Source organism: Gopherus evgoodei, chromosome 24 (assembly GCF_007399415.2).
Source record: "Gopherus evgoodei ecotype Sinaloan lineage chromosome 24, rGopEvg1_v1.p, whole genome shotgun sequence".
NCBI classification, from domain to species: Eukaryota; Metazoa; Chordata; order Testudines; family Testudinidae; genus Gopherus; species Gopherus evgoodei.
This window is the reverse complement of record NC_044345.1, coordinates 3,046,999-3,063,582: the sequence shown is the minus strand read 5'-3', so window position 1 is coordinate 3,063,582 and position 16,584 is coordinate 3,046,999. Positions and strand designations below refer to the sequence as shown.

Below are 16,584 nucleotides of genomic sequence, written 5' to 3'. Positions count from 1 at the left end.
ATCTGTCTGGCAAGAAATCACTTATACCAGTTGTGGTTGTGAAATCCTCATTTCTTCATTGTTTTGTCATTATGGTCCCCACTGCCCTAGTGTTTATCTGTATGGTCTCTGGTTCTTTCACTTTTTTTTGTCTGTTACATAATTAATTTTGCTCAGTAGAGATTAATTAAGGGGGTGGGGTAGGACTGGTTAAAGAATTTTGTTACACTGTGTTAGGATTCGTTAGTAAAACTTAATAAAATGGTCGGTTAAGACCTAGCTAAACAGAACTCAAATTTCACTATATAAACTGGGGTCCAACAGGACGTTTTTTGGCAACCAACTCCAGGACATAACCCCAAAGATCAGAGTGGCCAGACCTCAACTCTCTGCCAACGACACTGTGCAGAGACTGGAGTCCCCCAGATGGACTCGATTCTGACTGGCGAGCAGAGAAAAGTTCATCCGTCTTATTGGGAGGGGTGAACACTGTAGGTGTAGGGTGACCAGATGTCCCGATTTTTGGATCTTTTTCTTATAGAGGCTCCTATTACCCCCCACCCCATGTCCAAGTTTTTCACACTTGCTGTCTGGTCACCCTAAGTGTGTGCAGTCTGTTTGGGGTGATTGTTAATAAATAGAGGATAAGGATATTACTGTGTAAGGCTCTTTCACTGGTAAAAGCTCCTGCAACCCCGCAGGGTGATGGCTGAGCCCTAGGAACAGGGGAGGGGTGGGTGCCCTAGAGTGTGAGTAACAGAGAATTGTGTGCGGGTCACGTGGTCTCTGCGTGCATCCCCTCAGGCATAAGCCCTCCTGCACACAATGCCACCATTCTCCCAAGCCTAGCCCTTGCCCCAGGCTACAGCCCTTGCCCCCGCCCCCAGGGCATCCTGAAGGTGTGACCAGATTCGGCATGGGCAGTTCTTCCCTTTGGGACACTGTGACCGGCGTACGGCAACCAGCCAGCCTTCTGCAGACAACAGCACGCGTTCTCTTTGCAGTAGGAGCAAAGCTTTTAGAGAAAGAGGCTTTTTAAAGACAGGCTCCAGCCAGTTCTTCCCCTACAGTCTCACCATCCCCTGCTAGCGACCTAGGCAGGCCAGCTCCTTCACGCAGCCCCAGCGGGGTCATGTCTCAATTTGGCTCCCTCAAACAAATACTGCCCCCCCCTTTAACCTCCTGCATACACACACTTGAGCAGGTCCCTTTTAAATCCTGCTCTAGTTCTTTCGTTCTTCTGTGTTCCCGGCCTTTGGACTTTCAAGACGGACCCTGTAGGCTGAGCCGGAGCCCTCAGAGCCCATAGGTCTGGTGTTGTCCTTTGCCAGCTCAAGTGCTGGCTGAGCGGGCGCTTACCTTGATCCGTTCCTTTCCCTTGTGCCTGTTTCCCCAGCCAGCCCGCTGTTGAGTTAACCCAATATATTCATACAGTAACATCCCAATTGCCAGGCCAGTGTACAGCAGTGTTATGCTAGGGGCACTGGTAACTGCTTTGATGGTCATGGGCTCTGAGACTGGGCATCAGCAAACCCTTCAATTAGCATAGCTGTCAGGGTGGGCTAATCAGAACCGCCTCCCACCCCCGCAAGGGGAAAGGGGGGTTTGATCCCACCCAGGAGTCTGGCCTGAGTGGGGAGCAGGTGCATGTAAATCACACACAACAGAGAGGTGGAGGCCAAAAGCCTGAAAGCCAAGCCGTAGCGTGAGAGCACAGTGGCACCCTGGAGAAAGCTGGACAGCTGTTGGGGCTGCTGTTGGCTACAGAGACTTGGGGCTGTGAGCTCAGAAACTGCCTCTTTCATTCTCAGTTCCTCCTGCATTTGGAGCAGCGGGATTTTGTACTTTCCTTGTAACTAAACAAACAAGACAGCGTCAGACAAGATACCTGACTCCATCACTTTCTACTTCCCACCGGCACGGCCCCAGGGGCCCTGAAATCTGACTAGCCGCTCGGATCACCAAGGGGCAGCTGTATTCAGGAATTATTACCAGCAGCTCCACATCCATCCCTCCTTCCCCTCATCGGTCTTCTCCCTGCTCTGTTCACTCCACCCTCTCCCATCCCATGTCTTTCCATTTAGCTAATGGAACTGACTAAAGCCCACTCCCTCCAAAATAGGGTCACCAACATGACATGTGCCCCCATCACCCTGATCGCTGTTGGAATGTTTTATTCCCTCCCCCTGTTGTGTTGCCTATTTAGATTATAAGATCTTCATGGCAGGGACTGTCTGTGACCTGGTGTTTGTACAGCTCCAAGCACCCTGCCCTTCCTTGCTTTCAGCAGCCCCTTCAGCATTACTGTGATAAACACACTCAGTAATCAATGAGACATTGCAATTGAATAAAGCCACCTTTCTCAAACCAGTCGCTCCAGCTGTAAACCAGAAGCCCAGAATGCCACTTGTTTCTTATTCATCACCCAGATTGCTACATGGATTTCTTGCATTTGTTTAATCCCCCAAGAGGAAGCTGGAGAGGGAAGAGCTTGCGAATTCAGCTGCATGTGGTGGAGTTTCAGAGAATGGGGCCAAAAGACAGAAGCGTGTGGTGGGTTTGGATCTCGGTGCTGTGTGCTGGAACTGGTGAGTCCAAGTCAGGGACTGGGGAGGAAGGGAGATCGGGGGCTGTTTTCTTTCTAGTGGGCTTTAGTGACCCTGGCTGCACCTGTAAGAGGATAGATCTGTGCTTACGGATGTAGCTGACGCTCTGGGGGCTTTTATATCAGAGCATCAAGTGAAAGCAAAACCCCCGGAGGATGAATCTGGTCTAGTGGCGAAGGCAGGGGAAGGGAAGCAGGACTCCTGGCTTCCAGTCCCAGCTCTGGGAAGGGCAGGTTGTCTAATCACGAGGCAGAAGGGAGTTGGAACCTGGGCTGTAATCTCCACTGGTCAGTGTGGGATAGGATGGAGCGTGGGCCAGTAGTCACAGTAGGGAACTCAGCTGAGTGGTGGTCCCAGCTTGGTCACTGACTGGTTTGTGAACCTGGACAAGTTCCAGAAACACTGTACAAGCTGTCCCCTGCCACCGGTCCCCCACGCCTGGAGTCCTTCCTCTGCATGATGCTGTGGAAGAGTTTGAAAACTCCCCATAATACAGCTGGACAAAGATGCAGGTGTGGTTGGCTACTAGGATTTCTTTTCTGACCTCTAGAGCCATAAAACAAGATTGAATTAGTCTTTTAGCACAGAAAACAAGAAGTGCCACTGTTGGTTAAATATCCAGCGTTAGCCCTTTGTATAATCCAGAGTACTGCAGTCTCCTGCAGCAGGGAGTCCACAGATTGGCTACACTGGGGCACGTCTACACTACAAAAAGAAGTGTAAGTTAACTCAGGTTAGCTAAACTGGGTTCAAATAGCAGTGGAGATAAGACAGGTCAGCATCTAACTTGGGTTAGCAGTGGGAGTTCAAGCCAATAGAGCAGCCTGGGTTTGAACTTGTGCAGCTAACACAGCTGAATGAAGAGTTTGTGTGTTGACTGCTCTTTTATTCCGAATTAGCTAATCAGAGCGAAAACCTCAAACAACAGGACAATGGTTAGGCTGCTGGTGAGCCAAGACTCCAGGTTATCAGGCTGATGGCTGTTGTCTCAATGTTTCCTGATGCTCCCCCGTCTCCTGTCTGTACTTCGATTGTCAGCCCTTTGGGGAAGGGGCTTGTCTTGGTTTGCTGCATATTTGTACAGCACTTAGCGCCATGGGGTCCTGCTCCATGACTGGGGCTCCTAAATGCGACGGTTACACAAATAAACAACCACTTTGCTTTAGAAGTTTCCCTGCTACTGATTTCCATCCACTGACCTCAGGCCTGGTTCTTGCAGACACTGAGCCATCCCTGGCTATGCTCAGACATTCTAGAGATCACTGCACACTCCGCAGAGCTGAGTCGGGGGCAGTGGGTGAGTTTCCCAACTGCCTGCGAGGGTCAGTTTGCGGCTGCTCAGGGTCCTGCTATTTCCATCTGTCACCATGAAGCAGCAAAGTAACCGCTTGATGCTCCCCTAGTTTTTGCATGAGCTCTGGGGGAAGTGTTGCTCAACAGCACTTCAGCACCATGCTTCTAGGAGGGTTACTTGAGCAGGTGTTGGGCAACAGCTGCTTCACCCAACAGGCACTTCCTGTCAGTCGGAGATGTGGTCGGTCACTCCTAGGGGGTGTCTGTGCTCGCTAAGCTGCGGAGAGCATCCATTGGTGCCGTGGCTGCAGTGGAGAGACGGTTAATCCAGTTTACAGGCCATGATTCTAATTTACACCAACGTTCTGGTGCCCACTTTGGTTGATCAGAAGGGAAGTACCGGAGCTGGCTGAGGATGAGGAATTGTAAACAGATGGCACCAAGGATTTTGTCAGACAGGCACAAAGTCCCATTTCCCTCAAACAGCAGTGAGAGAACATGCAGCCTGGGGCACAAGTCACAAGCCGGACACTCCAGTCCTGTGCCCCAGCAGGACTGACATAGGATGGGACTAGCCCTCCCTCCCCCCGGCTAGCCCTGGGCCTGGAATCTCCAAGGTCACCCCCTTGCTCCACATTCCACAGGTTTTGCCTTCACTGCCGAGGCCGGGTGGGTTTTTCACATGGAGATCGCTCTCCTAGTGGAGAGCAGGCAGCAGCCGTTTTGTCCTCGCCGCAGGTAGTCAGGGTCAGTATGTACACCCTGCCCAGACCCCTGGGAGGGCTTGGGGTGGGGTGGGGGGCAGCTATGACAAAGCCTTAGCTTGCAGCTGCATGTCGGGTGAGGTCAAGCTGGGTCACTATGTTCCTTTAATGACTCCAGATTGTTGCCCGCTTGTATCTGCCCGTTGAGCGAGTACGAATCTCATCTTCTCGCCCTCTGTTGCGGGCGCATTACGGGACGCTCGCAGGGGTCCGAATTACAGTGACACCCACTGGATGCCGCCAAGATGGTACCCAGGGGACCGATCAAGACGCGTGTTCTCAGCTTCCCAAAGAGCTCCGCTCACAACGGCCCCTGTGCAGCCAACCAGACACTCGAAGCAGAGCACTCATTGGCTGCGTGTGCTCTGAGGGCGGGACACTGTTCTAGCTCAGAAAGCTGGCCAGCCAGTCAGATGCACCCCAAAGCTGTGGTCCTTGACGTGCTCATCCCTCCAGCACCAGTCTTGATGCTCAAGTCTGAGTTTCCATCCAAATGGCTCTTTTCTCCTGCGGGACAGGTAGAAATGTAGCAATCCCAGGCAGACTGGAACCTGGGGGCACGGAGAGAGGAGTTCAGGCCCAGAGATAGGTGCCATGATGTTCTGTCCCTTAGAACAGTGGTTTTCAACCTGCTTTCATGTGTAGACCCCTAAAAAATTTCAAAGGGAGGCCTAGACTGCGGCTCCCCGGGGGTCCGCAGACCTGAGAACCAGAGCCTTGGAGCTGGTTACTATCCCAAGGGGCAAGGGAATGTCAGAAACCTGCATGAGGCAACAGCTTGAATGGGAAGCTAATGATTGCGGGCAATTTTTTCAAACTTCCTGCTTTGCAATGCAGATCCTCGGATTGCTTCGCATTACCATGTCTTTAAATAATCAAAGAGGAATATAGCACTTCATAGTCAAAGGCTCGGCCGCTGCAGGGATGAGCTCCGAGAAAAGCTTCTGGATAATATTCCCTGAGACTGAGGGGAGGGGAGGATTTCTCAGACCCTGGGAACAGATGCAGGGTCCAATTCTCCACTCCCACCAGCTTTGTTCCTTCTCCATTTCCACCTGTGAGTGCCTTTTATAGAGTCACCTCGATTGACACTGGGATGAGAGAAGTAGGTTTAAGACGTGCATCTGAAGAAGTGGGTTTTTTACCCATGAAAGCTAATGCTCAAATAAATCTGTTAGTCTTTAAGGTGCCACCGGACCCCTCCTTGTTTTTGTGGATACAGACTAACATGGCTACCCCCTGATACTTGGGATAAGAGAGAGGCCCATCAAGCTGTCAATCTCAGTAGCCTGACCTGGTTACTCCGGACTGTGCATGTCTCTAAATATTAATCACCCACTCACCCTTTCTTTTGTTTGCAACCATCTCTCTGCACTGGGCACCTGCAATATTTCTGAGCAGTGACAACCAAGGCTTTCATTCTCGCACTCCCAGTTCATTTCTACTAGGGGTATTAGGGTTAAATGGGGGTATTTTCAAACACGTTTTAAAGAAAACTCTTTTCATCCTAGTGTGCCCAGGCCCAAGGAGATTAGAGCATGCACCAGCTCACAGGATCAGGATCAGCCAGTCACGTACCATGTTAGATTAGATTCAGTAGGTAGGTAGATGGATCACACAGGACTGGGGCCAAGAGAGGGGTGTTGGGGACAGAGCAACGCCCATACCAACTCCGTAGCAGTTGATAACTCCTCCGCACTGTCCCGGGGATGCTCAGCTGGCAAGTAGCCTAGGAGAGTGTTTTTCAATGACCAGTCTGTGGACCGGCGCCGGTTCCTGAGATCTCCCTGACACAGTTTAGGAAGGCAGCAAGCAGTCCCTGGTATCAAAAAGGTTGAGAAACACTGGCCTAGATACAAGAGGATTCAAGTGCCTGCAGTGCTCTACCACAGATTTGCTGCAGGACTTTGGGCAAGTCACTTAGACTCTGATCCTCAGAGGTATTTCGGTATCTAATGCCTATTGGCATGGGCACTAGTGATGGAGGGTTGCTGCAGCGCCCCCAGGTTTTATGTGAGGTCCTGGCTGCTGGCCCCATGCCCAAGGTCCCAGCTGTCAGCCCTGCATGCGGGACTCCACTACTGGCCCCGCGCCTGCCCCAAGCCAGGGCCCTGGCCTCGGTCCCCTTACTCCTGTCCATGTGCCCTCCCCTCCTGGAGACATGGCCCTGCTCCCAGCCCCAGCTCTGGGGGCAAGGAGACATGAGGTAAAGAGTTTGGGGATAGTTTTGCTGGATTTCACCACCTCCACTATAAAAAGCGTTCCAGCGCCACTGCCCATTGGTCCACCAGGCTCTGAGCCTCAGTTTCCCCATAAGTGCAATGAGGTCAATAGCTCTGCCCTGCCTCACAGGGGTGTTGCAAGGATAACTACATTAAGGATTGCGAGGCACAACCTACAGCAATGGGGGCCAGATAAGCGCAATTGGCAAGCATCACTCTGTCTCCATGCATGCAATCTGCGATGCACTCACTCCTGACTTCTGCAACGTACTTCCTGGCTGCACATGCATTCATAGGATGTGACTCTGTGTCATCCCTATCTGGTATTGGGGGGGGGGAGAAATCTGTGTTTAATATTGTCAGCACGAAGGGAGCATACCACTTCAGAGATCCTGCCAAATTAGGAGAGATTGATGGACAAGCTGCAATTTCTGCAGTAAGGAAGTTGGTAGCAGTGTCATACGACCAGAGCGAGAAAGAAAAGTAGACCCCCAGAGACCTCAATTGCTTTCCTCTCAATCTAGCCATCGACAAGTCACTGGGAAAACGCCCACCATGTGGACAGTTTCGAAGAACATGTCACAAGAGCATCTTGGCAAACACAGATTTGGATGACACCAGATGCTGGATCACCATTGTCACATGGATGAAAAAATGTGGATGATGAATGACTTCCTGTGTCCTTCAAGGGCCCAGTGGGATCTTAGCTTCTACAAGACCTTATCTGTGACTCCATCAGAAGGGGTAGCCGCACAATCAGCTATGCCTGTGGTCAGAACAATTTGCCCTGGACAGACCTGTGTATGTGCCAAGGCAATGAAGACTGTGGTCACCTGCACAGTCTCGTCAGCGATCAGAATGATGAACAAGATGATGATAGAGCTGGTGACCCTTCTAATCAACATTGTCACCTTTCAATGAGACCTGTATACGTTTATTATTAGATCTTGTTTTACCTTTTAGATTATTGTTTTGATGCTTTGAGGTCACAAAGAAATCAGTGCTGCCTGAGTGGAGCAGAGGGGCAGGATCAGATGAGAGAATCTGGCCCACTGAATGGCAATGTGTGTTTTACACAGAAGAGAGGGGGGTAAAGGCAGAGCTGGCGTTAGCTGATACAGCTTCATTGACCTCAGCTGGAGCTGAACCAACGTAGGCCAGGTCTGGATTAGTCCCAGTATTGCCAACTCTTGTGACTGTATCGTGAGTCTCGCAATTGGAGCTGGGCAAATAACTGATTTTTTCAGTTCAGTGACCAAACCAAAAATCTAAAAAGTCAGATTGTTTTGAACCAAAACTGAGTATTTTTGTTTTTGTTCTTCCCCTCCATGAAACAGAAATACAAATAAACAAACAAACAAAAATTAGTTTGGGTCAAGTGAAATGTTTTGAAAATGTTGATTTGAATCAAAATGGTTTGATTTGACATTTCCCCTTCACACCCTCCAAAAAAGAATTTTTTTTTCCTGTACAAACTATTTGCTGAATTCAACCCAAATTTGCAAATAGTTTTGGTTCCCTGAAAAAAAAAATTGTGCGGGGCAAATTTACCATTCACTGACATATTTTTTGCCCAGTTCTGTTCACAATGTTTGGTATTTTTCAAAGTGCCTGTTCCTGGAATCCTGTGATTAGATGATAATCTCCACTTCCTTTATTTGTTTAACAAACAAACAAACAAACAAACAAAGCACACATTTCTAGCCTGTGGGATTAGAAAGCAAAAAGCCTGAAAACATAAAGCAATTGCCCATTAGAGGCCCAGAAATCAGGAGCCAAACAGAGAGAATCGTAAGTTATTTACTAGCTGAAAAATAAGAGATTTTAATAAGCTGTGTGGATTTTTGGGAGCGTGCCTCCTGGTTTTTAAACGCTTGGGTTGGCAATTAATATTAATTATCTGTATTGTTGTAGTACCTAGGAGCCCTGTTCATGGACCAGCACCCCACTGACGTGGGCACTGTAGAAACAGCACACAGAAATGCTGTGTCTATGTAGTGCTAATGTGCAATTTTTCATTTGAAAACAAAAAAACAAAACCTGTTACAATTTTTGCAGTTGCCAGAGCAGCAGAACAAGGACAATTGTCCAAGGACATGGGGGAAAGGGGGCCTCTCGGAGGAACAGCGAGCTACCTCACCTGGACAGCAGAGAGAACAGACAGAAATGCAACATGGGTCACTACGAACACAGCCACCTCCACAGAAGGAGGACCCACAACGCCCAACGCAACAGTTCTCCTCCCAGGAAAGGACACCACTAGGCGCAAAACCAGTAAGTCTTGGGCAGAAAGCTCTGCCAACCGCATTCAGGGCGAGCCCCCACTCCCCTCGCTGAGCTGTTACTCAGGAGTAAAGCCACTCAGATAAGCCAAATGGGATTTCTTGCAGAAGGGGACATGGCAGACTCCAGCAGGTTGGGAAATGGTTCGAATGACTCAGAAATTTGAACTGGGTGTAACTGTAGCCACACAGGCATCGGAGGAGTGATTGAGGCCCTGCCATGAGCCGCTCAAGGATAACCTCTGCTCAGCACACAGCCAAAGACAAAGCAAACAAGAAACGAAGCTGTACTAAGAGAGAAAGAATAGCAGCATCTGCCCCATTCCAGGCCTGGGTCCCTCCACTCAGCGTGTACCCTCCTCCCCACCAAAAAGCCACTCAATACAGACTTTAATGCTAACCCTTCCCTCCCCAGGGCTGCTTTATTAGCCAAGCTACAGTTTCTCGAAAGCAGCTCTCTGTCCTGCTGGTGCAGTGTCACTTCTAGGCACACTGGGTACAAGTTTCCGAGAAAATTTGGCAAGTCGAGATCTCCTGAAAAGCCAATGAAGGCTAAGTGCCTCAGCCCCCCAAAAGCTGCTTATGTGTCCAAGTCACTTAGGTGACTTTCAAAATGTCAGCCTTTAGCATCCCACACAAACAGCAAACAGAGGTGACTGGAAGCTCTCTGGGGCAGAGGCCATTCCTTTGGTCTGTGGCTGTACAGCACCTAGCACCAGGGGGCCCTGGGCCACCACAATACAGATCATAAAGATTAAGTCCTAGGATTTACTCCCTGCAAGGCCAACTCCAGCTTTTTTGCCGCCACAAGTGGCGAAGTGGCAAAAAAAAAAGAAAAAAAAAAAGCCCCGATCTGCGGCCCTTCAGCAGCAGCTCAGCCGTGCTGCTTCATTCTTCAGCAGCAATTCGGAGGTGGGTCCTTCGCTTTGAGAGGGACCGAGGGACCTGCCGCCAACTTGCCACCACAGACCTGGACATTCTGCCCCTTTTCATTGGCCGCCCCAAGCACCTGCTTCCTTTGCTGGTGCCTGGAGCTGGCTCTGACTGCAATTACAGGCAGCTAAATTTGCAGACACTGCAGTTGGATCTGCCACACATGTGCCCAGAGTGCTGGATTGGGACTCTAAAGACCCAGGTTCTAGCCCCAGCTCTGCCACTGGCCTCAGGACTGGCGCTAGTGCTTTTAGCACCCTAGGCGCACGGCCATTTCGCCATGCCGCGCGCTGGTCCTGTGGCTCCGGTGGACCTGCCACAGGCATTCCTGCGGAGGGTCTGCTGGTCCGCGGCTCTGGTGGAGCTGCTGCAGGCATGCCTGCGGCAGGTCCACTGGAGCCGCCTGGCGCCCTAGGCAATTGCCTAGGCTGCCTAAATGGAAGCGCCGGCCCTGACTGACCTGCTGGGTGACCGTGGGCAAGTCATTTCCCCATGCTCCATGCCTCAGTTTCCCTATCTGTGCAATGGGCAGGATGATCCTGACCTCCCTGAGTGAGGTGCTTGGTGAGCAAAGGATGATGATGATGATTGTCCCTGTGTCAACCCAGCAGAGCAGCTGTCAAAGCCAGTGATTGCAATCCACTTCGGGGAGGGGATCTGCAACATCACCTTGACCTGCACCATGCGGGAAGGAGGCGAGGACATCAAGTACAGTTGGCAGCAGCCCGGGAAAAGCCATGTTCTGTCCAAGGAGCCCGTTCTCCACATCACCCAGAAGCCGGCCGATGGCTTCCTGAACTACACGTGCACTATCTGCAGGGGAGAGAGCAAGAATTCCAGTACAGTGTCCCTGAGCGAGCACTGCCACCGTCAGACTCAGTATTCCCACCCACAGCTCTGCACATTTGCTAGATAGGTCTGTGGCCTGCTGGTTAGAGCACTGGCCTGGGACTCAGGAGCCTTGAGTTCTACTTCCACCCCTTGCCTCAGTTTCCCTTTTTCTGCTTTGACTGTAAGCTCCATGGGGCAGAGGCAGCACCCAACGGCCAGCCCTCTCGGTGCTACCATTACAATATAGGGCAAAGTGGCAAGCGGGTTTATGGCAGTGAACTAACTGGAGACCCATTCAAGGCTGCTCTGAATCAGCCCGGCTCTGCTGCCATCCCTGGAGCTGTAGGGGTTTACACCAGCTGAGGAATTGGCCCTGGCTGTGACTCAATTCCTTCTCTTCCCTTTGTAGGCGCCTCAGTTTCCAGCTCAATCAAGTTCTGGGTCCCGCCGGCGTTCATGGTTATTGCGTTGATCACCCTGTATTTCACGTACAGGAAGACCACAGAGAGAGGTGCGAGTGTGGCCTGGCTCTGTTAGCCTGGAAATTCCAGGCTCAATTCTGATCTCAACTGCCCTGGTGCAAATCCAGGTTAACTTCCGTGAAAGGTGGGGGGTGACTCTGAATTAGGCAGGTCAGCTGCCTGGTTTTAAACCAGATGGTCCTTCTTTTGGGGGCCCGACACTGAAACAAACCTGGGCTGCGCGTTGAGGTCAGGCGGGCTGAGGCGCAGTGGCATTCTCTGTGCAGAGTGACCTTGTACGCCCCATGCAATACGATGCCCCTACCTCGTGGCAGCGGCACATCGCTACGCCAGAAAGCAACATTGCTTCAGGCCCCCACAGCCCTTCGGGACTTATGCTGCATGCTGGGGCCCCAGCAGGGTCAGACTTTAGATCCTGCTGCTCCCAAACCTCAGGCCCCTGCCTCCTGAGCTACAGGAGAATCCCCACCAGTGGCTAGCTGTGTAGGGTCTTTGACACCATGGAGTAGTTTTGATTTCATCCAGTAGAGAGCAACGATGCACTCACACACTAGCCGGCTCATTAAGAGAGTCAGGGTTGAAATTTCACTTTAGAGGAGGGTCAGGCAACCTATGACACGTGTGCCGAAGGCGGCACGCAGGCTGATTTTCAGTGACACTCACACTGCCCCGGTCCTGGCCACCGGTCTGGGGGGCTCTGCATTTTAATTTAGTTTTAAATGAAGCTTCTTAAACATTTTTAAAATCTTATTTACTTTCCATACAACAATAGTTTAGTTCTATAATATAGACTTAGAGAAAGAGACCTTCTAAAAACGTTAACGTATGACTGGCACGTGAAACTTTAAATCGGAGTGACTAAAGGAAGACTCTGCACAGCACTGCTGAAAGGCTGCCAACCCCTGCTCTAGAGTCTCCTGCCAAAGCCCTTTGACCCCCACTCCCCGCCTCCCTCGGTCTTCCTCACCGCCACGGGGCTTTCTTTGGAGAATGCAGAAGAACGTAAAAACCATTTATCCCCCCGGTGATTTCACTTAACGCCGCCCTTTGGTTTTGTTCCTCAGAAAGCCGCAGCAGAGCGGGGTCCATTGATCAATCCTCGGGTAAGATTCACTCCCCTCCTTCCGTTATATTCACACTGTGCTGTGCCCATCATTGGAGTATCTGAGTAGTTAGGATCTGGGGCTGCCCCAGGGCCAGAACCTCAAAATTATTTAAGGGTCTAACTCCCACCGATGGCCTGATTTCACCAGGATTTAGGCACCCAGACATCTTTAAGGATCTGGACCCAAGTGATTTAGGAGTACAGATCTCATGGCCTCTCAATGGGATGGTCTCTCTAATAGCCTGGGACCAACATGGCTACAATAACACTGCAAACAAGATACCCCCCACCCCATCATGGTCTGTTTTCCTTTCCCTTTTGCACTTTTTGTTTATTGAGCATTGCCAGTTTCCACTGCTCAGCCCAGTTAGGGCTAAATCCTACAAACATGCGTTAGTTACTCATATTGCAATGGAACCTGGAGCCTCAGCCATGGCCCGGGATCCCAGGATGCTAGGAGCTGTATGAACACAGGAAACAAAGACAGTCCCTGCCCCAAAGGTATTTAAGGGTCTGACTCCTGTTGGCCTGATTTCAATGGGAATTAGTTGCCTAAATCCCTTTGAGGGGCTGGGGCCAAGTCCCCATTATTGCTCTGAGCAGGAAGGGGTGAGGAGCAACAGATTTTTACATAACCTGCTTTTCCTTGGCTTGTTTTTCTTTGTGGGTTTATTACCAGCTCGATGCTTTGTATTGCAGACTCTGATTCAAAGGACAATCAGGTGGTTCACGGTGCAGCCCATGTTATCCCTCATCAGGAGGTAGGTCCCTAAGACATATTTCCTTCCCCTCCTGCCACCCAGCAAATGACCATCTGTGCCAGGATTAGAACCCGGCTCGCTCTTTGAGCTAGCCCAGCCGAATGGAGAGAGAGAGCAGGGGGCTGAGAGTTCAGAATCCTGCCCTCTGTTCCTCACCGGACCCTGAGCAAGTCACCTCACCAGGCCTCAGTTTCCTCATCTGTAAAATGGAGGCGTAAGTGATCCAGACCCTACTTGCATCCATAGATCTCAAAGCGCTCACCCCACAGCGCCACTTATAGGTTTCTATTGCAATGACTCCATGGCTTAGAAAGCCTCAGTGTGAGCACCTGCGCACGAATGGGGCTTTATTCCTAGATTGCCTTAAACCATTTTTTCAAATTGAGGGCCTGATTCAGCCCCTGTGTTAATCCAGTTTCATGCCCACATACCTCCCTTGATTCCAGCAGACCTGCACCAATACAAAAGTGGTTTGAAACTATGGCCCTTAGTTCACATGGGACCAGTGCCCAGTGACAGACACCTGGGCTCTGTGCCTAGCTCTATCCCCAGGCAACCCACTGCACCTGTGTGACTCAGTTTCCCCACATGGGAATAACAATGCTTAGCAAGAGTGCAACAAGGCTCCATCCATTCACATTTGGGAAGCATTTCAGAACACCCCCTAGGCAGACAGCCGTGAGTCACCCTATTCACACACACAGGCGAAGAGCCATCTACTGTGGCTGTATTTTGTATTGCAGGCATGGAATCAGACCCATGCAGAGATGCTGCAGGCAAAGGAGACTCTAAGCACTGAGAAAGACAAACAAGCTCTCTCTGACCCAGATCCTTCCCCCAGCCAGGCAAGAAGTCACTGCTCCTTGGTTTTACTTTCTGAAAATAAAGAGCAACAGGCCAGCAGCTGCTCCAAGAAGTAGGGTGAAATCCTTGGCCCCTGATGCCGATGGCAAAACTTCACGCTTAGTTCTGACTGACTGCAGCACCCACGACAGCTGCTCTTTCCAGGGACTCCTCTTGGACACCCTGCTCCCAGCTTCCAGGCGGTGTCTGCTGGGCTCTTTGTCTTGCTCGGTCTCTCTCTTTCTCCCTGGATGTCTCTCTCCTTCTGCCATCCCTGTCCCGCCCGCCCACCCACATACTCCTTCCCCAACAGCAAACCTTAGTTCTGGACTAGCCTGTGGGCATGTCTCCATCTTGGACACAGGTAGGAGCCAGGGCTGGATGAAAGGTAGCTGCTGAACAGATGCAGTTAGGAGGTTTTTAACCCTCCCACACGACACACTTGCACTTTTCATCCACTGCTCACTAAGAGCTGGGTGTTATTAATACCCACTTAGCATGGGGCGTCGCCAAAGGCTGCCTCTCCCCATCCCAGCCTGGGTGACTTACCTTGAAGGTCAATCCCTGGGTGACAGTAGTCCTGCCGGCTGGGTGCCTCTGAGGGAGCTCATCCCATCCAGAGAGCCAGAGCAGCCCAAAGACAATGGAAAACACCCACAGCTCACTGGAGACCAGTCTCCCCACAGCTGCCCGGCAAGCAGAGGATGCAGCCTTTCCTCCCTCCAAGTCTCAGCTCTGGCACACCTGACGACGCAGGTGGGGCTGATTGTGACCACAGGAGGTCATTAACCCCTTCCTGGTTTGGGAGTAGAGGAGGGAGTTGTCTGCCTGCCCGCAGGGCCTTTGCTCCTGCCATCTCCTGCTCTTCTTTCCACCAGCCCAAAGCAGGGATGACACCGGTGTGTGAGGGGAATGAGAACTTCTCAGGCTTGTCCTAGCTGGTCTCAAAGCACAGAGGAGTTTGCAGGTCACCGGGGAGGTGCCCAGAGACGAGCGGTCCTGATGCAAACTCCACAGCTGACCCCAAGCAGTCGGGCTCCTGGAGAGTCGGATTTGTGATTAGTCCAGAATCTCGGGCCCAGGCAGGAGGGCTGGTTTCTGCATCTCTTGCCATCCTGTGCCCACCAGCACCCACAAGTCACGGGCAGCTGTGTGCTGAAAGGGAAGTGCCTGAGGAAGCCTTTGATCTCTTCCCTGGCTTCCTTCCAGGCCATTTTCATGTGGATTTTGCTTCTCTTAGATTGACCAGAACGCAGCAGCTGATAGCGCAGCCCCGCACAGCGATCCCAGGATGTCAGACCCTGTCAGAGCTTCCTGGCCCCTCAGCGCAACGTCATCACATGGAGAAACCACAGAGGCTTTGGTCACTTTTGAAGAAAGCTCTGTATGACAATCCCAGCCCACTCCAAATCTTCCCCTTGTCCCCTGATGAAGAAGGGAGGTGACAGTCAATCTCACCCCTTACACAGAGCTTTTCTCCTGTAGATCTCACGGTGCATTGCAAGTGGGGGTACATATCAACAGCCCCATTTAGAAGGGGAAACTGAGGCACAGAAAGGCAAAGTGACTGTGCCTCTCAAGCCAGCAACAGAGCGAGGAAACAGAACCCAGGAATCCTAATACCCTGCCTGGCACTGGATTGTTGCCTAGCCTTGATTGTGGTGCTGCTCTCTTGTGGATGGCAACTTTGGCCCTGATTCTCCATAATGTTAAGTACATGTCTAAATCCTAACAAGATTGGGGACTGTTTTTGGTTCCGGGAGTATCAAAATTGTAGGGCAATCCAATGGGGGTGGGGTAATTTGTGTGTGTGTGTGTGTGTAATACACAGGATTTCATCCAATAAAGTAATATTTAATGTTTGAAACACAGCTGGCCCCAATTCTCGAACTGGTGGGTGTTGGGGGTTTGCAAAGAAAGCAGGATTAGGCCATATCCCAGCCCCAAGTGAGCGCCCCTCTCAGCCACTCGCTAGACCGCTGTGAGGGAACCCTGCCTCTGGATGATTGAAGGCTCTGCAGGCTGAACACAGCCCTGGGGCACAGACCCTCTGTGTACCACCTCCTCCCGAGGGCTGGAGCCCTCTGTCCAGGACGTAGCCCCTGGCTCAGTGCTGACCCACCAGCTATTGCTTACCACGCCCTCTGCCGGACCCCCACCCAAAGGGGTGACCACTGACCTCTCTCAGAGGCACACGCCGAGCCCTGAATTCTAACCCATCGTTGTCAGTGACCAGAGAAAGCACAAGGGAGTCCAGCTCCCACAGACCACTCACCTCCAACCCGCAGGGCCTCCCACTTGCTCACCCTTCCCAGCGGAGTCCAGGGGGGACCAGCTGTGCTCAGGTAGGTAGGCAGAGTCCCCTAGCTCATCAAGTGCCTACATGCTGGGGTGCTTCTCGCCCCTCTTGAGCCGAAGAAGAATGGGCCCTGAGTGAGGCAGCTCCTGCCCTTTTGTAACATTTATCCCCCTTTGTCAGGTGG

The 16,584-nt window shown here is 51.4% G+C and overlaps 1 protein-coding gene across 4 annotated transcripts; it reads left to right on the top strand.

Annotated features, from left to right (window-relative positions):
* The first annotated feature begins 641 nt into the window (after positions 1 to 641).
* LOC115639552 lies at positions 642 to 15,962 on the top strand. 4 transcript variants are annotated; one of them, XM_030542493.1, is made up of 7 exons: positions 642 to 2,567; positions 8,923 to 9,138; positions 11,320 to 11,421; positions 12,457 to 12,495; positions 13,197 to 13,258; positions 14,002 to 14,103; positions 15,342 to 15,962. In XM_030542493.1, exons 1-7 carry the CDS (start codon positions 2,417 to 2,419, stop codon positions 15,489 to 15,491), a joined length of 822 nt encoding a protein of 273 aa, XP_030398353.1. In that variant the 5' UTR covers positions 642 to 2,416; the 3' UTR covers positions 15,492 to 15,962. The 4 variants fall into 4 exon arrangements, with proteins under 4 accessions (XP_030398353.1, XP_030398354.1, XP_030398356.1 ...); XM_030542494.1 differs by lacking the exon at positions 14,002 to 14,103; XM_030542496.1 differs by lacking the exons at positions 11,320 to 11,421; positions 12,457 to 12,495; positions 13,197 to 13,258; positions 14,002 to 14,103; positions 15,342 to 15,962 and adding an exon at positions 10,691 to 11,312.
* The last annotated feature ends 622 nt before the right edge of the window (positions 15,963 to 16,584 follow it).